The 18,930-nt window shown below is 50.6% G+C and overlaps 1 protein-coding gene across 1 annotated transcript; it reads left to right on the top strand.

Moving 5' to 3' along the window:
• Positions 1-10,936: 10,936 nt before the first annotated feature.
• PDIA3 (protein disulfide isomerase family A member 3) lies at positions 10,937-17,885 on the top strand. The gene is made up of 13 exons (XM_063313873.1): positions 10,937-11,128; positions 11,386-11,464; positions 11,644-11,761; positions 12,368-12,472; positions 13,203-13,332; positions 13,999-14,115; positions 14,206-14,331; positions 15,049-15,231; positions 15,687-15,795; positions 16,327-16,455; positions 16,726-16,805; positions 17,042-17,099; positions 17,488-17,885. The coding sequence occupies exons 1-13, from the start codon at positions 10,986-10,988 to the stop codon at positions 17,605-17,607; spliced, it is 1,497 nt and encodes a 498-aa protein (XP_063169943.1). The 5' UTR covers positions 10,937-10,985; the 3' UTR covers positions 17,608-17,885.
• The last annotated feature ends 1,045 nt before the right edge of the window (positions 17,886-18,930 follow it).

The following is an 18,930-nucleotide window of genomic DNA, read 5'->3' as shown; positions in this document are numbered from 1 at the left end:
AAGATTATGGGGCAGGTCTAAGCGTACCATGACTGGGTTCACTATTTGTGTCACCCAGAATGGTCCAATGAACTTGGGGCCCAGCTTGACGGTTGCGGCGATTTATGAATCTGGTGGATAGATAGACCATGTCCCCCACCTGAAACGTTGGTTGCTGGCGCCGGTGCTTGTCCGCTTGCGATTTGTACGCTGTTTGTGCCTCTTTAAGCGCGTCCTTGATGACTGGCCAGGAATCTGCAATTTTCTCACCCCAATCGCAAGCGGCCACTGTTGGGGACGGGGGCTGAGGTAGTTCAGGTATGGGGACGAACTCCCGGCCCGACACCACCCCAAATGGGGTTTTACTGGTGCTCTGGTGTATCGCATTGTTGTACGCGACCTCTGCAAACGGGAGGAGGTCTACCCAGTCGTCTTGGTGATAGTTTATGTAGGAGCGGAGGAATTGCTCCAGTGTGGCATTAAGGATCTCTGTGGATCCGTCCGTCTGGGGATGCCAGGAGGTTGACAGGGCTTGCTGGGTACCTATCAGTTTTAAAAAAGCCCGCCAAAACCTCGAGGTAAATTGTGTGCCCCTATCGGTCACCAAACGGGAGGGGCATCCATGTAGGTGGTACACGTGGACTAGGAACAGTTTCACCAGCTGTTGGGCTGACGGAATCGAGGTGCAGGGGATGAAATGTGCTTGTTTTGAAAAGTAGTCTTTTACCACCCAAATGACCGTTTTCTTTTGGCTGGGCGGTAAGTCGACTATGAAGTCCATTGAGATTTCATCCCAAGGGCAGGAGGGTTCAGCTACGGGTTGCAGCAGCCCCTGGGGTTTGCCAGCCGGTCGCTTGGCTATAGCGCACACTGGGCAAGACGCCACATACGTCTTGACGTCCTTCCTCAGCGAGGGCCACCAAAACTGCCTCCGAGTCAGGTGTAGGGTTTTCAAGAACCCGAAATGACCAGCCTGTTTGCTGTCATGCAATCTGTTAAGGATCGCCTGCCATTGTGAGTCAGGTACATACAGCCCTCCCTCCGCCCATGCGAGGTCCTGGTCCATGGTGACCTTGTTGGGGTTGGCCAGGAGCCAGGGGTCAGATTTCAATGACGTTATGAAGTCTGCCCGTAGCCCACCTGGTAATTGGGGTTGCCTGCGTCTGGGGGCAGGTTGCGTTGTAGTTGTTTGCGAGGGGGGGGCAGGCTGTCCCCGAGCTCGGCCCCGGGTGACCACTGCCATACCCAGCTGGGAATCGGAAAGCACCGTCCCTACAATGTCGGAGATAGGCTCCGCATCCTGGGGCAGTCGGGAGAGCGCGTCTGCCAGGAAGTTCCTTTTGCCTGGTATGAACTTCAGCTGGAAGTTGAACCGGCTGAAGAACTGAGCCCATCGTATTTGCTTGGGGCTGAGGCGTCAGGGCATATGGAGTGCCTCGAGGTTGCGGTGGTCTGTCCAGACCTCAAGTGGGTAAGTTGTCCCTTCCAAAAGGTGACGCCAAGCCTCCAGCGCTGCTTTAACCGCAAACGCCTCCTTTTCCCATACGTGCCATCGCCTTTCTGTCTCCGAGAATTTCCTCGAGAGGTAGGCGCATGGCTTAAGGATTCCCGCAGAATCCTTTTGCAACAGGATGGAGCCTATGGAGAAGTCAGAGGCGTCCACCTGCACCACAAAAGGTTGTTCGGGGTCCAGGTGAGCTAGGATTGGCTCCGCTGTGAACAGCGCTTTCAGCCTGTCAAACGCCCCCGGGTTTTTTACCTTGCGCGTCTCCCCGACGCCCTCGGTCTTGAGCAAATCGGTTAAGGGTAGGGCTATTTCCGCAAACCCCCTTGCGAAGGACCTATAGAAATTCGCGAACCTGAGGAAGCTTTGAAGCTGGCGCCTGGTGCGTGGGTGTTCCCAGCTCAAAACTGCCTGGACCTTCGCGGGGTCCATTTCTATGCCTTTGTTAGAGATTCTGTACCCTAGGTAGTCCAAGCGCGATTTGTGGAATTCGCACTTGGATAGCTTAGCGTAGAGTTTGGCTTTTCGTAGCTTAGTGAGGACTTGCCTCACCAACCTCTCGTGTTCCCTCTGCGTCCTCATGTAGATGAGGACATCATCCAGGTAAACCAGTACACCCTTGAATAGGTGTTCATGCAGCACCTCGTTGATGAGTTGCATGAAGACCCCTGGAGCCCCCGCGAGGCCGAATGGTAGTACCTTGTATTGGAAGGAGCCCAAGGGGCAGTTGAATGCCGTTTTCCACTCGTCCCCCTCCCTGATGTGTATTCTGTAATATGCTTCGCGGAGGTCGAGTTTGGAAAATACCCTGCCCTTTGACAGGTGTGCTAGCATGTCCTTTACGAGGGGTATTTGTTGGATAGGGAAGCGGAATTTAATCCGCGATAATCAGTGCATAGTCTCAGGGTGCCGTCCTTCTTTTCCCGAAATAGGACGGGTGCTCCAACCGGCGAGTTTGCTGGTTCTATGAAGCCCCTGGAGAGGTTTTTATCCAAGAATTCCCGCAGCGCCGCTAATTCTCTCTGGGTTGTGGGGTAGATCTTGGGCTTGGGTAGTGGGACGTCTGGGAGCAGTTCAATTGTGCAGTCCGTCTTGCGGTGGGGGGGTAATTGGTCTGCCTCTTCTCTGAAGACATCTGCAAAGTCTGCATATTGCTCCGGGAGTCCTTCTGGGGGGGGGTCGTTGTTGTGGACTTCTGCCCTCCCCACTGTCGGAGTAGCTGGTTTGTCCAGTGTCGGTGCCTGGTAGACCCCGTCTTTGAACTTGATGGAGCGTGTCCTCCAGTCTATATGTGGGTTGTTGCGTGCTAGCCAGGGGATCCCCAGCACTATTATGGGTTTCCCTATCTGGGTCACCACAAAGTTTATTGATTCCTTGTGGGTGCCCATTGTCAGGGTGACCATTCCGGTCCTCTGGGTGGCCGGTCTCCCCCCCCCTGCTGTAGAACCATCTAGTTGCTGGAACGCCAGCGGTTTGGGGAGGGGGAGACAGGGCAGTTTTAGTGCGGCGACAATCTCCGGGTTGATCAGATTTCTGGAGCACCCAGAATCCACCATAGCTTCGGCCGCAATGGCTCTAGGGCCGTAAGCAAGTTCAACTGTCCCTGCCAGGATGGAGCAATCGTCACTCACCCTGGGGTTGTTGCGCCCCTTCTTCACCACCTGCCCAGCGGCGCTGCTTAGAGCAGGTGGGGAGCGTTTTCCGCCGGCTGTTCTTGGGCGTCCCCTGCGAGGTAGGCGTCCGTGTTCTCTTCTGGGGTTGCTAATGCTCCTGTCAGCCGTCTGGGGGGGTTGGATGGTTTGTGCGGCATCTTCGGTGTGGGTCTGGGCGGGTGATCCGTTGGTCTGTTTGTGAAACAGTCCACTACTCGGTGCCCCGTTTTCCCGCACCTGGTACACTGCCCGCGGGCAAGCCTCCGTTGTTGGTCTGCGTGCCAGGTTGGACCCGGCTGTGGGACTGGTCCTCTTGTGCTGGGCAGGATTTTGTCATCTGCGGTTGTTAGCAGGAACGCGCGTTGGGCGTGTTCTGCTTTACCGGCTAGGCAAATCCACCCGTGAAGGGAGGCTGGGTCGTCCCTGTAGAGTGCCCACTGAAGCACCTCCCGGTTGAGGCCACGCTTGAACATGTCAATCAGGGTGGCCTCCGACCATTCCGTGATTTTGCCCGCGAGGACCTTGAATTCGAGGGCGTAGTCGGCCACCGTTCTTTTTCCCTGCCGCAGTGCTAGGAGTGTGCACTTTGCCCTTTCCTTCGCCAGGGGGTCCTCAAAGTAATGTTTCAGCTCGGCGAGGAAATCGGCCAAAGCTGGGGCTCCGGACTCGTACATCTGTACATACCAGTCCGCAGCCCTATCCTGGAGCCTGGTGGCCACCACCGAGATTTTGGCGGCTTCTGTGTTGAAGCAATGGCCGTATTGGGCCATGTAGTCCCTCGCATTAGTTAAGAAGAAGGAGAGTTTCGTGGGGTTCCCATCAAATTGTACGGTGAAGTCTTTTGTGAACCTCCCAGTTTGTTGAAGGATGGCTCCCACTGGCCTGGGGCCGCGAATCCCTGCGGCAGAGTCTCGTGCTTGGCCGCTTCCGCTCGGGGTTGTAGATGGGGTGGGTATGTTGCCCCGGTCCCCTCTTACCCCCTGTGCCGCCTCAGTCTTGGAGTGCTCGCTGACGATTGTTGCCAGGGACTGGAGCATATGTTCCAGGTCTCGTACCTTGGCTTTCAGGGTCGTGTCCTCATCTGCCACTGGCGGGGACAGAAGAAGGTGCTCAAGGTATCATACCCTGGCTTCCAGGGCCGTGACCCTGTCTGGCGTGTCCTGGTCGTCCAACGTCGGTGCTGCCAGATGTTGTCCGGTATGTAGTCTTGCGCCTTCCTGCTCGGGCGTTTGGGGGTAGCGGAGCCTCCAGGTGGAGTAGGGTGTTCCCGTCCGGGATCCTGCTCCGTCGGCCCAAGTGAGGAGTTGCTGATCCCTGACCTCGTCTTCCGTCGGGGTTCTCCCGTCTGGGTTGGAGCTCCAGGTCTGGAACTGGGGTGCGGTGTGGGCAGGGAGGGTGTCCGCGTCTCCTTTGAGGTGCGCTGCCTCCAGCCGCCGTTGGGTCGCCTCTGCCTCTTGCGGGCCGTCCTTCACGCCTCTGGTGCGAAGTGCTGGCTCCATCGCTGTCCCTGGTTCCGTTTTTCACCAGTTGGTCTCTCCCGCGGAAAAATTTTCGTCCGGTGGAGCTTGGCGATTTTTGGTTTGGTGACTCTCAGCTTTATGTCAGGCTCTGCCTGCTACCCAGTAAAACACAGACACTAGAGTAGGCTTTAGGTTCTGGTTTTGAGTATAGAACGCATGCCCTTGGAAAAGCTGAGAGTGGAGCGCGCCGGAACAGGATTTAAATAGCCCGCACCGGTCAGCGCTCCACCCCTCCTCCTCCGAGTGTGCCCCGAGCCCCGTTGCCGGTAGGTGAGGGGTCGTGTAGCCCCTTCCTGTGCCTTGGGTGTTTTCTTAATTGTTTCTCCCGGCCGGTGATGGGTCATTGCCGGGCGATCCGGCTCGTAATCTTTCTGACAGTTCGGATGTGCCTCGTGGTTGGGTGTTGTCAATTACCTCCTTTGCAACATTGTATCTCTTCCTTCCGTGCCTCCGGCTAGGATCGATACTTTGTTGCCAGCACCTGTTGCTCTTTTGTTAGCTGGTTGCCTTTTTCCTTAATCCGCCCGGTGCTCATCTCTTTGTATTGTTATGTGAGCCGTTGCGATGTCACAAGCATCGCAACGGTGATCATGACACCCCACCCTGAGCTGCTGGACTCCATTGCATGGTTTGGGTGGTAGCATCAAGGCTGGTACTCCTTGGGGACTTCAATCTGTCTCTGGAGAGCATAAAGTCTGGTGCAGCTCAGGAGTTCATGGACATAACAACAACCATGGACCTGATCTAAATCACTGAGGTATACACACATACACAGGTCACACATTAGATCTGTTTTTTTGTCTTGGGGCAGGTGCAACATGATCTGCAGATGGAAGACATTGCCATCAATCCTTTCCATGGTCAAGCAGCTCAACTTGATGGTGCTGCCCTCTCATGCCCTCCATGGTAGGGGGTATTAGGTAGGAGGTAGGACCTATTAGATTGGTCTGCTCAAGGTGACTAATGGACCGTGTCGGGCTCCAAAGGGAGCTTAGGGTTTTTCCTCTGAGAAATGGTTGTATCAATAGAAGAGAAGATATGTAGCTCAGGGTTGAACTGTGGAGTCCTTGCTGCTCTCTGAGCTTGGTTGTTTGTGCACCAACTAGCGGTCAGAAGACACGATAAAAATCTCACAACACATGGACAGACTCAACCACAAACTGAGCAACGCTAGGGAATTCCTGGAAGGTTGGTATTCAGACAAGTCAGCCATCAACAGGTACATAGCAATGAACCCCATCTGCACACCATTCAAGAGAGACAATAAAAAAGCTAAGAAGAAGATAGACCAGAACACATCCTCTCCAGCAGCCAACACCCAGATAAGCAGGGATGAACACCAAACAAGCAGAAAACAATACCTAATCAAGGAACTACCAAGGAGAAAACCACACCCCCACCAAAACTGACAGGGCAAGCTACTGTACGTAAACGGAGAGCAAACCCCACTCCTTTCTAGCACTGAAGATGTTGCCTAGTTGGGTAATGAAACATCTGCAAGCAAACAACCAAGCTCAGAGAGCACCAAGGGCTCCACAGATCTAAATATGTTTAGGTTGCAGAAGAGAAGGCTCACGATAGCTCTCTTCAAATATCTGAAGGGCAGTCATGTCATAGAGGGTTTGGACTTACTCTCATTTTCTCCAGAGGGTAAGACTAGAACTCATGGGATGAAATTTCAAAGATGTAGATAGAGATTGGACATTAGGAAGGACCTCTTGATAGGAAGAGCTTTCTATCAGTGGAATAGGTTACCGCATGGACTGGTTTCTTCCCAGTCACTGGAGGTTTTCAAACAGAGGCTGGATAGCCAACTATCAGAGATGGTGTAGTGAATCCTGCAGTGTGCAGAGGGCTGAACAACGACCTCTGAGGTCCCTTCAAACTCTGTGACTCTATGAAGGAGCCAGGAGGCATGGGCTGCAATTGTCCTAGCCCTCCTTGATCTCTTAGTGGCTTTAAATGCCACTGATCACAGTATCCTTCTGGACTGCCTGTAGAAATTGGTACTGTTTTTGTGGTGGTTCTCTTTTCTTCAGTTGGTACTGATAGGGAAGAGACTAAAGCCTCTGATTCTGGGGTACCTAAGAAGCAAAACATTCTCCGCTTTCTGTTTAACATATGAGGCCATTGGGCGAGTTCATCTATTGGTCTAGGGGTCAGTTGTCATCAGGATACAAATGATTCTAAGGCGTATATCTTGACCCCAGGCCAACCAAGTGATGCTGTCAAGGTCTTGTCCCTATGCCTGGAAGCTGTCAGGGCCTGGATGGGGAGGAACAGACTCAGGCTCAGCCTTAGCAAGAGTGGCACTTCCAGGGAAGAAACAGCGGGCTGAAGATGGTGCCACAAAAAGCAGAACTGACAACCACAGTGGAATGAAGAGCTGACAAGTAGACTGGCTCTTTGATAACTCCTCTCTGGACAAGGAGAGCACTTGAGATCACCCACAAGTGCTCCAGACAGCTGCTTCTCATGAGGAGACCACAAGACAGCAGTCACCAGCGGGTTTTGAGCTCTGGGAGATGAGGGAATAGCCATCTTGCTCCAATCGCGGTCAGCACCTTCAAAAGGACACTGGGTTTTCATACTTCCTTTTCTAATCCCTTTCAGAAATTGCTTGTCAACTGTTTTCAGCTATTAGGAACCTTTGGATCGACAAGTTTGACAGAACCGGGTGAGTTTCCTTCAATCCTTAGCGAAAGAAGTTTTAACTGCAAGTTTAAGAACTTTTTTTTTTTTAAATAAACAGCAAAAGGGTGATTAAAACTTGGGTTTTAGAAAGTTACAAGTGGACTAAGGGTCCAGATAAATTTGAAATAAGATTTTGGAATTAATCCTTCCTGTGGGAAAATGCTTTTGTTTTGAATGCTTAAAAAAAACATAATAAGACTTTAAAAATTCGACACTAAAAAGAACTGGAAATTATAATTAAAGGAGAAAATTACTCAAACTCAATTTACAATTACAGAATGAAGCAAAATATTTTAACATTGGACATATTGAAGGATATTTTTGAACAATGGACCCAGAGATTAATTTTAATAGTGTCTGCCTCTATAGACTGCATCTAAAAGATGTTATGGAAGAGGAACAAGTTTCTAACTGACAAGATGGAGATTGATTTGAAAGTGGACTTAAAAATGACAGACTACAAAAATGACATGGAAAAATGTTATACTGGACGTACAAAGAAACTGGCTGTCTTAATAATTAAAAGAGATATACAAATAACAAACCAAGAGAGTGACCTGGATAATTTCCCTATATTGGATTTACAAAAGAGGCTTGTTAAAGTTTTCAAGAATTTTGTGAGAAGAAAAAATTAGAAGAAATCGAGTTCTACGACAGTATTTGATGGGACTAAAGATCAAGATGGTTAGAAGTTAGAGGAAGGAATATAAAGTTGGCTTATTTGATCAAGGTAAAATATATTGTTATCTCTGGTAACCTTTAGTGGACTTTTGCTGACATCAGGACTGAAATGAGGATTTATGGCTTTGTTTTTAGATAAGAGATGGGATATGGGAAGAAGAGATCATTTTAAGAGGAGGTGCTAAGTTACTAAAATTGTTTATACTTGTTTTGAAGGGGGAAGTCACTTCCTTATATATTTTTCTTTTTCTTTACTGTATTTTCTTTCTTTTCTGCACCTATTTTTCTTTTTATTCTTTTTTCTTTTAGTTTGTATTAGTTTTTATTGTTGTAACTGTAATGTTTAATAAAATTACTGTTAAAAAAAAGAGTGGCTGTAGATGTTGGGACCACCAGGTCTGGGAAGCTTCCACTCTTAGTTCTAGATGGAGTTATTCTTCCCCATTTGGGACTAGGGTGTAACTTGGGGGCCTTCCAGGACTCTCAGCTCCTGCTTGTAGAGAGTAAGGAAGATGACCTTGATGGAGAGATGTAAGACCTGTTGCCTAGGCAAAGTAAAAGGGGCTGAATCATTTTTTAAGTCCAGAACAATCAGATAAGGAGCTTGGGCAGATGCCTCCCTAATTCACTGGAGTATAAGGAGGGGGAGAGTCAGACTTGCAAGATTCTGTTGTTATAGCCAGTTTCAATAAAAATAGTTTTAGCTGTCCTGTGGTGTTACTTCCTGGCCAGGTCTACTAGTGGGGCTGACACTGCTTGAGGAGTGGATGGCAGCTGTAGCCAGGAAGGCCTTTGTGCAGCCGGTTGCACTTGTTCCTGTACCAGGAGGTCCTCTGCACTGTGCGTGTGGACTACTCTCCATGGGCTGCCCTCAAAGACCCCTTAGAAGCCGCAGAGGGTTCAGACGGTGGTGCTGTGGGCAGCGATGAGCAAGCCTTGGTATGCCCACGTAACACCTCTGCTTCACAAGCTGCACAGGTGGCCAGGAAGTTTCCAGGCTCAGTTCCAGGAGGTCATTATTACCTATAAAGGGCTACATTGCAGAGGGCCTAGTTAGACAGGTAATCTTTGTTATCGCCACTGACCAGTGAATTAACTTCATCAAAAGAACAAAGTGCAGGAAGCCACGACATAGGGAAGAAACCATAAACATTATCTAGAAAGGACATCTGCTTCAGACCCTCTCTTTACTAAAACATTTCCAAGACATCAACAGGAGCGCATAGGGCTACAATAGAGTAAGTATGGGCAGCAGGATATTAAAAGTAGAGCCTAAGCGATAAAAATAAAATGACTAAATTAATTAATAAAATACTGTAAAAGACTCAAGTTCTACCTATCGAATAATAGATATTGAATGAATACAAGAGATGCAAGTTTGTGTCTTAATGTGTAGTATATTTATTCTAGTTTTATATTGCAGTGTTTTGTTTTTTATTGTAAACTACCCAGAGTCCCTCCTTGGGGGGACATGGGCGGTGATAAATTTGATTAATAAATAAAATAAAAATAAAAATGAGCAAAATTGTACATTACAGTGAGAGGTGAAAGGTCCCCTGTGCCAGCACCGAGTCATGTCTGACCCTTTGGGGGGATGCCGCTTTTGCGACGTTTTCTTGGCAGACCATAGCGGGGTGGTCTGCCCTTGCCTTCCCCAGTCTCCACCTTCCCCAGCAAGCCGGGTGCTCCTTTTACCGACCTCGGAAGGATGGGAGGCTGAGTCGACCTGAACTGGCTACCCGAGAATCCAGCTTCCGCTAGGATCAAACTCGGGTCACGGGGAGAGTTTTCAGTTGCAGTACTGCCACCTACCACTCTGCCCATGTGAGGCTCTTACATTACAGTAGTCAGTGACAAATAGGATAGGAGATAAAAACTAAATGTAATGTATGAACCTTAGAAGCACAAAATAAAAGTATACATTAATAAAGTAGAAACTGAAGGAAGTACAGTAGCTTCCCACATTGGGCAATGGCAGCCAGGCAGAATCGGGGGACCCTCCTGGTGGTGCTGGGGTTCTGCTCTGAGAGCAAGAATGTAAAATGCAAACATCATCCAACATCCAGAAAAAAACCCAAGCAGTCTTTAAACCCAAGCCCCATCCGCGGGACGCCAACTGCACTAACCCAAGGCCAGGGGTCAGAGCCAGGTCTTCAGAGCTGTCCAAACAGGGCCAGGGCAGGGGGCCGCATGAGTCTCAGGGAGGCGGGCGCGCCCGTGAGAGGAAGCCCCTTCCTGCCCCCCAGACGGCACCCTTCAATCAAGGGACTCTGAACGCGCCAACTCGGTCAGGCCGTCGAGATGGGCTGAGCAGCAGGGGGCAGGCAGCCGCACGAAGAACTGGGCCCTAGAGATCTACCTGGTCGGTGCTGCAGTTTGCTGCCCACCTGCAGCCATTGGGAATTGGGAGGCCTAATCAGCAGGATTTAGAAATCGATCGCTCAGTCCTGCAGGTGGACGCGAGCCACGCCCAAAGTCTGGGGGGCAGGACGAGGGGTCAGGACACGGCCTCCATTCAGCGGCCACGGAAGGCGGCTCCCCCAGACGCTCTCGCTCGCCTCGCCGGCCCGTTCCGACGGCGGCCCTGCCCCGCAGCCCGGCTCGCGCGCCGCGCTTCCTGACCGGCCACCGAAGGGGCAGGCGGGGCCCGCTCGGGATCCCCCGGCCGCCAAAGGAGCCCGTGCGCGCGGCTACCAGAGGCGAGGCCTCTCGTCCCCAACGCAGCGCCCCCGGGCCGGGCCTCCCTTCCCCGCCCCCTCGGCAGGGCGGCTGCGCGAGCCCCAGAGCGGAGGGAGGAGGGCGGGGGAGCGCGGCCAATGGGCGGCTGCCACACGATAGACCCGGCCCGTCTCCGCAGGGGGCGGGCCTTCCGGTTCCTCTTTAGCCCCGCGCTGAGGCGACCGCCGGGGAAAGCGAAAGCCGCTGCCGCGCTCCTCTGTCCTCCCCGCGGGCCTCATGGCGACGCTGCTCCTTGCGCTGCTCCTCGCCGCGGCCGCCTGGCCTGGCCGCGCCTCCGACGTGCTCGAGCTCAGCGACGACGACTTCGATAGCGGCCTCGCCGACCGCAGCGTCGCCCTCGTCGAGTTCTACGCCCCCTGGTGGGTTGGGACGGCCGCGCCGGGCTCCCCGGAACGCCGCCGGCGCTCCGGCGGAGAAAAGCGAAGCGACCGGCTCGCCGAGCGGCCCGCTGCGCGCCGGGCGCTGCGGCGGCGGGCCGGGCGCCCGGGGGCGGGGCTTCGCCGCCGTGGCCATTCCTGAATGGCTGCCGCGGCGCGCGGGCGCCCGTCGGTTGGCTGCCGCGAGGGGGCGGGGCGGGGGCGACGGGCGCGGGGTGACCGGCTGCGTCGCTTTGCAGGTGCGGACACTGCAAGCGCCTGGCGCCCGAGTACGAGTCGGCGGCTACGCGGCTGAAGGGCGTCGTCTCCCTCGTGAAGGTGTGTCCGGCGCGCGGTTCGGGCCGCGCCCCGCTCGCTGGCGGTGCGGCTCCTTCCCGTTGAGCTGCCGCGGCCCGAGGGCGGCGTCCGAAGGGCGCTCTGGGCGCGGGAGGGTGGACGGGCGGAGGCCTTCGGAAGGCCGCCCGGACCAAGAACGCGCGCCGTCCTCTCTCGCCTAGGTCGACTGCACGGCCAATTCCAACACTTGCAACAAGTACGGGGTGAGTGGCTACCCGACGCTGAAGATCTTCCGGAACGGGGAGGAGTCTGGAACCTACGACGGCCTTAGAACAGCCGGTGAGCAACCCCAGATCAGGTGCTGTGGCCCTCCGGGTGTTTCTGAGCTGCCGGGGCTCCTAGTGCAGGAACACCTGAAGGAGCCCTCCTGTCACCCTTGGAGCCCAGGGTGCGATAAGTAACTTCCGTTCAGCCTAACCCCGGGTTTAAGGAGCTGGTGGGCAGCTTCTTGTTTCTTCTGGACCAGGCTCCTCATCTTTTCGTACATGGGGGTTGCACATAGAAAAGGAGGTGGGGTTTATGGTGTGGCAATGCTTTTATCCTTTGACCATGCCATCTCACTGATGTCTCTGTGCTTGGACACATGGCTTCTGCTTAAGCATCAGGTGGAGGCTGTGGAGGACTGCCACAGATTTAAACTGTGTCTACCAGTTGAAGTGTTTATATCAGGATTGTCACCTTGTAGCTAGATTGTTGCAATGGGCTGGTGTTGAAAACTGTTCTATCTGCAGTTGTGTGAGATTTGTCCTTGTGACATAGTAAATGTGGGATTTAAATGATGGATGCATAGCATCCTGTAGCGCATTCCTTTGGGGCTTTTATACTGTGTCAGTGCGGGTCTCTAAAGAGGATTGGCCTTTATTCATATCTAATTTTTTTTCTAAGATGGAATTGTGAGCCATCTGAAGAAACAGGCAGGGCCTGCCTCTGTTCCTCTTTCTTTTGAGAGCTTTGAGAAATTCATCAGTGAAAAAGATCCTGCTGTAGTGGGTAAGTAGTTTGTGGGGACACAAAATGGCAGAAGAGTCATGGTGTGTTTACAGATCAGTGCTTATCTTGATTACTGTTACTTTTAATTCTGTTTCTGTGGTGGAGCCCAGCTGATCAATGTATTTGGTAAACCCAGAATGGGATAATTTGCTAACCAGGTTAAGCATATTGTGTTTAAAAAACCATTAGGTAATCTAATTCCCAGTTCCTTTGGGGGATCTCTTGCCTTCTATTTTCCTGTTTGAGGTGCTGTTTATTTTATATAACTTTATCCGTCAAAAGAGAACCTGCTGGTGTGTTGGCGTGGCATGCTGCCAGTTAAAAATATCAAAGCCATGGGTTGGTTGCTTGGGTGGGATTTGGAATCCAGGACTATTTTTGCAAGTGGCTCGTTTTTTATGATGAAATCATAAGGTAACATTTTGTGAAATACACATGGACCAGAAACAGACACCGCCAAAATTCAGCAATAAAATGGTGGTTTTTGGTGGTACCAAGTATTTTTCAGCTGTAACAATAACAACAGCTACGGTAGGGGTGTTAAAACTTTGATGGGCTTGACATGCTTGTTTTGCCATTTTAAGCAACCATCACGCACTGCACTCCCCCAAACAAGGAAATGTTTGCCTTTCCTCCCTCCGTGTCGTTGGTTTAGCTTCTCAGTGGCATACCGAAAAGATTCGTGTTGACCGTCTTTTACGTAGAGCTGTTCGTTTCTTATGAACTGCAGGGTTCTTCAGGGAGCTGTTTGGCGATGCACATTCAGAGTACATGAAAGCAGCAAGCAATCTGCGGGACCATTACCGCTTTGGGCACACCAGTGACGAGGGGCTCATAAAAAAATATGAGTCAGATGGCGAGTAAGTGTTCAGCAGCCGGGCCTGTATTCTCCTGATTCAGCAGAAATGTCCGTGATTACAGAGACTGTGGTCCAGTTCATGCTTGTTCTTGTTTTCATGTGACATGCCAACCAAGCAGCTTTGGTAGCTGCTCAAAGTTTCAAAATACACAGGGCAGAACTGTGCAGCACTGAGTTACTTATATGAAAGAATGAATTTTTATTATGGCCTTTGACGGGTCACGTATGTAACATAGTTCTCTAGGGTATCTAAGCCTTGCTCTCAGTAGCCTTCTGTGAAAAATGGGGTGTTACATTTACACGGTACAGCACAAATTGCCAAGTCCCTTCTGGGCTGGTTCTTACTTGTTTATCCTACCACCTGCAGGGAGCAGGCAAGTCAGAGCTTGATGGACCTGCTGGCTGTGTGTTAGCTTTTCCTTGTGGAATTGGCTCCAGCAGCTGAGACACTCGCTGTTGGACCGGAGCCCTGTACTCAAGGAACCTTCAGTCATCTGTCAGGGATGGTTCCATGAATCCTGCAGTGTGCAGGGGACCGGACTTGGTAGCCTCTTAGGTCCCTTCCAAATCCAAGATTTCTGTGAACCAAAAGGAGGCATTATGGGGTGCTACTTGATTGGGTGTGGTGGGTTTTTACTGTCAAAACGTAGCAGTCTCCTTTTCACAGAGGCATCTTCCTGTTCCGTCCCCCACACCTGGCAAACAAGTTTGAGGACAACTTTGTGCGATACACAGAAGAAAAGATCACAACCGGCAAGATCAAGAAGTTTCTTCAAGAGAACATGTGAGCATAGTCGTTTCTGTCCTGTAGCACATATGTACGTCCAGGCTGAATGAGATTCACGCACTAACGAAGGGAGTTTCTGTGTTGTAGCTTTGGTTTATGCCCGCACATGACTGAAGACAACAAAGAATTGATCCAAGGGAAAGATCTGCTAGTGGCTTATTACGATGTAGACTATGAGAAGAATCCCAAAGGCTCCAATTATTGGCGCAACAGGTGAGTTTCCATTTCTCTGTTGAGGATTTGGTGGGCAGATGAACCATTTCTCTATTGCTAGTGAAATCTGACCATTGGACAAAGCGGTAGAGAAGACAAAAACCCTGCTGGCATCTGTGTCAATTATGGTTCCTCTGCAGCCAAGCTGCCAAGGCCATGGGGAGAAGTCTTGCTGAAACAGGGGTCTTCCGGAACTGAACTTTCTGTTCTTGGGAGCGAGGTAAAGAAGCCAGTAATAGACTGGGGGGAGGAGAGAGCAGTTGCTGCTGTTGTAAAAGTCCTCAAACTATGAGTGGCTGAAGAAGAGCTGGGCAGTTACCCTTGAAGACACATCACCCGGAGGCAGTTGGTCCCTAGATTTTCTTACACTGGTAGAAAAAAAAAAGATGCTAAAGGCAGGATGATGAACATTTCTCCCCTGGGTTAGCAACTTAAAGTTGATCTCTGAAGCTAGGAACAATTAAGATGAAGCACAAGCAATACTGTCTGGGAAACAGACATTGTAATTTCTTTTCTTCCTTTAATTGTGTGCTGCTCAGTTGAATCCATTAGGTAAATCTGATATTGTAGAATTCAGTTCTTTGCTAACAAAACATTCACAATTCAGTATGTGTGGAGTTGAACCCCTCCACTGTATTTTTTTTGCCTTCAGATCTTGGTGTGGCTGTCTAGTTTCCTTGAGCTGACAGTAATGGAACAGTTGCATTGTTTCTGCAGAGTGATGAAGGTAGCTCGGAGTTTCCTGGATGCTGGACACAAGCTTAATTTTGCTGTTGCAAGTCGAAAGACGTTTGGCCATGAACTCTCAGAGTTTGGGCTGGATGGTTCTACCAGTGATGTCCCTGTTGTTGCTATCAGAACAGCCAAAGGAGAGAAATTTGCCATGCAGGAGGAATTCTCGTAAGTTTGCATTTCTGATTTGTGACCTCGGTTGGGCAGTAAGCAGCTTATACTTGGAAGTTCCCCCTTATTTCAGAATGGAAACAGTTCCAGGGATTGCCTGCAGGGAAAACTTTCCACTGAATTGTTCTGGGAAGAGCTTTACGGAAGGAGATGGTGAAAGGTCCCCTGCGCAAGCACCGAGTCATGTCTGACCCTTTGGGGGGACGCCGCTTTCGCGACATTTTCTTGGCAGACCATAGCGGGGTGGTCTGCCATTGCCTTCCCCAGTCATCACCTTCCCCAGCAAGCCGGGTGCTCCTTTTACCGGCCTCGGAAGGATGGAGGGCTGAGTCGACCTGAGCCGGCTACCCGAGAATTCAGCAGAAGGATAGGCCTGTGTTATTCCCCAGTGGCTCCTGAGGGAAACACAAATGGGTTTATGCTGGCTGAAGCAATTCTTACTTCATTTGCAGCCGTGATGGCAAAGCCTTGGAGAGATTCCTTCAGGATTATTTTGATGGAAATCTGAAAAGATACCTGAAATCAGAGCCCATTCCAGAGAGCAATGATGGTCCGGTGAAGGTGAGGGGGGTGCAAGGGTCTTCCATTAACCCTACAGTAACTGGGGAAGAGACTTAAGTATTTCTGAAATAATAGGAGAAGCAGTGCTTTTTGTATAGCATCCTGATTCCTTTAGGGAAAAAACACCCCATAAGGAAAAGAACAAAACGTTACTTATTAAAACAAAGTTTAATACCGCATTGTAATGGCTTTCCCGAAGAGGTTGTATTAATATGCTAAGTGGCTGTAAGCAAACTAATAGGTGGAGTGATGGGGTGTGTGAAATTCTATAGTACTCGCACATTAGCATAAACAGCTGTCTGAAACAAGGCAAGAACGCCTTGGCAAGAGCAAACAGGTGAGTTGAGGTGGCAGTGCTATTCCACCACTGTACAAATGTTAGCTCGGACAATGCTTTCTACATAGCAGGGAGAGAAAAGGTGTGTTTGCATCTGGGAAAAGTTGTTTTGCTTTTACCCAGTGATTTGCTGGCATGAGGGGTTTGGGTATGATTCTGGTCTGTTCACGTGAGCCTTCATGTTCTCTCTCCAGGTAGTTGTGGCTGAAAATTTTGATGAAATTGTCAACGTGGAGGGCAAGGATGTGCTTATAGAGTTCTACGCCCCCTGGTGTGGCCACTGCAAGAATCTTGAACCCAAATACAAGGAGCTGGGGGAGAAGGTAGGGGAGAAGCAAGGGCCGCTCGAACCTGAGTGTCTCTTTGTAGAGGTTATTTCATTTAGCTGAGAGGGGACCAGCAGGAGTTCCGTTCCGGGTACAGCGGCCCAAAGAAAGTGAAATATTGCCAGTTCTGTTTCATGCTAAGCCATAAGGTGGCTTGTTTGATTTTGATTTATTGTGCTTCAGATCTCAGCCACCATTTTCTCGGGGGGATGAGGCCAAAACTGGGTTTTGTCATCTCTGATTATTAGCTGCTTTATCTTTTTTCAGCTTAACAAAGACCCCAACATTGTTATAGCCAAGATGGATGCCACAGCCAATGATGTGCCTTCTCCCTATGAAGTCAAAGGGTAAGGAAGCTCTGCTCATGACTACTGACTTTTCCTGGTGTGCTGTATCTGCTAGTTGTCATCAGCAGAATAGCTTTCTTAGAAATGCATTCTTAACTGTTCAGAAATCTGGATACACACACATTATCTGGGTCTCTGCACATGACTGTTTGCCCATCATGCAGAAGAATGGGGTATGTTGAGGCTTGAGGACCAGTTAAATTTATGTCTGAATGGATCTTTCTTTTTTGTTGTAGCTTCCCCACAATTTACTTTGCTCCTGCAGGTAGTAAGCAAAGTCCAAAGAAATACGAGGTGAGCTAACGTCCTTTTGCTGCTTTTTTCTACCAGAAGTGTTTTTTTAGGTAAATAGATGGGATATAAATTGCAGTAGCAGAAATAACACCAGTCTGATCTGATTAGTACTTGGGTGGGAAACCACCAGGAAAAGTCAGAGCAGTAGGCTACGTTTGGGTTTTTGAAACACACCCCAGAAAACAGCAGTGGTAACTCTGCACTGCGCCAAGAAGCTGGTGTGAGTGTGACCATGATGTGCTTTAGAGTTGAGCTTGGCTGCGTAGACTACGGAGGTAAAAGGGGAGTCTCCGTATGTTGTAAACTGGTTGGTACAGGCAGAGGGAGGGGGCAGCCCACGTCTCTTCAAGGCCCTCTCCTCTTGGCCTTACTCCTGTCTCCTTGTCAGGGGGGACGCGAGATGAGCGACTTCGTCAGCTACTTGAAGAGGGAGGCCACATATCCACCAATTCTACAAGAAGATGAAAAGCCCAAGAAGAAGAAGAAGGCGCCGAAAGAGGATCTGTGAGGGCCTCAGCCGTTGTCTTGTTCGGAAAGGAGCCCAGTGGCTGCTCTGGGAGGGAGGCCGGGGCCCCGTGGCACAGCTCCGCTGTTGGGAAGCAAAACCCTTTGGGCAGAGGAGAGCCGGCTGCTGCTGTCTTGTTTCTTTACCTGCCCCTTGTCTCTTAGCTGCACTTGCCATGGGTGCCCTGGACTGGTGAGGGGGCTGGGGGGGGCTTGTTTTCTAATTTTTTTTGTACATTTGGAGAAATGAATGAATAAATGACCCCTTTACCCCCCACCCCCCACCCCCTGGTTGTCTTGCATGATGGTGGGAACAGAGCGCCTTGCGCCGGAGAGCCAGTGTTGCTGGTCTGCTCTTTACAGAGGGGCTAGGGAGCGCTGCCTTTCTCGAGGGCCTTTTTTGGGGATCAGTGCCTGGAACAGTCCTGGGCTTGATTGCCGCTGCTTTCTCCTTTCACTGAGGAGTGGGCAAGCAGCCCGCAACTACTCCTTGAGGATGGATGGTTAACGGCTACTGAAAATAGCTGCCTGGAGAACCTGGATTTTTCCCAGAGAAAAGCCGAGTGTCACGGTCTGAAACAGTGCCACATCGTATATAATTTATTTTGCTCATTAGTAGCAGGGAAAGGAAGAGAATTGAAATTGGTGATTGGGGCAGCCTCCTTAGCCACACTCTTACCTTCTGGAATTGTAAGGTGCTTCATTGTGTGGGAGTAGGCTGTTTGAGAGCCTACTCCCTCACAATAAATTTGAAAGTATGAACTAGTTATTTTGTACCCCAAGCTGGACTACTTGAACCCAAACTATGTTGAGTGCAAAACAACTAGCTCCTGCTCAAATGCTAAAACAGTTTGTAATAGAGGGTCTTTATCAGTGATGTGTTAAATGCATATACTGCCTTGTCTTCAGGAGCTGTATCTTACAATGCAGGTTGGGCTGAGGGAAGGTGATGGGCCCACGGGCACCTTCTCAGCTTCTCCGGCTGAGGCTGGGTTGGAACCTGGCTCTCCCCGGTTCTAACACAAGGCCATAACTGCTTACAAGCCTGAATCCAGAATTTAAAACTGCTCTGGATTCCTGTTCGGTTGCTAGCACTGCTTGGAGGAGGCAAGTCCACTAAGAGACCTCCCCCCACCGCCAGACACGCAGGGGAGCTACAAGGTGACTGCCTTGTGTGGAGCAAGCTGCAAGCAAGATTGAGCTTTTCAGCTAGACAAGGCAATATTAATTTCTGGGCTAATGAATTAACAAGGGAGTTAGGGAAAGGCCTCTGTGTTTGGCTAGCTGCTGAAATTACCTAGGGAGAATTCCAGGGAAGGGAATTTAG

The sequence above is a fragment of the Candoia aspera genome, chromosome 13 (genome assembly GCF_035149785.1).
Source record: "Candoia aspera isolate rCanAsp1 chromosome 13, rCanAsp1.hap2, whole genome shotgun sequence".
In the NCBI taxonomy this organism is placed as follows: Eukaryota; Metazoa; Chordata; class Lepidosauria; order Squamata; family Boidae; genus Candoia; species Candoia aspera.
Note: the sequence above shows the minus strand (reverse complement) of the source record. Positions and strands in the feature narration are given on the sequence as shown.

Bases quoted from the DNA above. Each gene is read 5' to 3' on its own strand.
- PDIA3 (XM_063313873.1), top strand. From the start codon at position 10,986: ATGGCGACGCTGCTCCTTGCGCTGCTCCTCGCCGCGGCCGCCTGGCCT. The intron at 13,333-13,998 runs GTAAGTGTTCAG...TCCTTTTCACAG, and splicing joins AAATATGAGTCAGATGGCGA to AGGCATCTTCCTGTTCCGTC. The intron at 17,100-17,487 runs GTGAGCTAACGT...TCTCCTTGTCAG, and splicing joins AAAGTCCAAAGAAATACGAG to GGGGGACGCGAGATGAGCGA.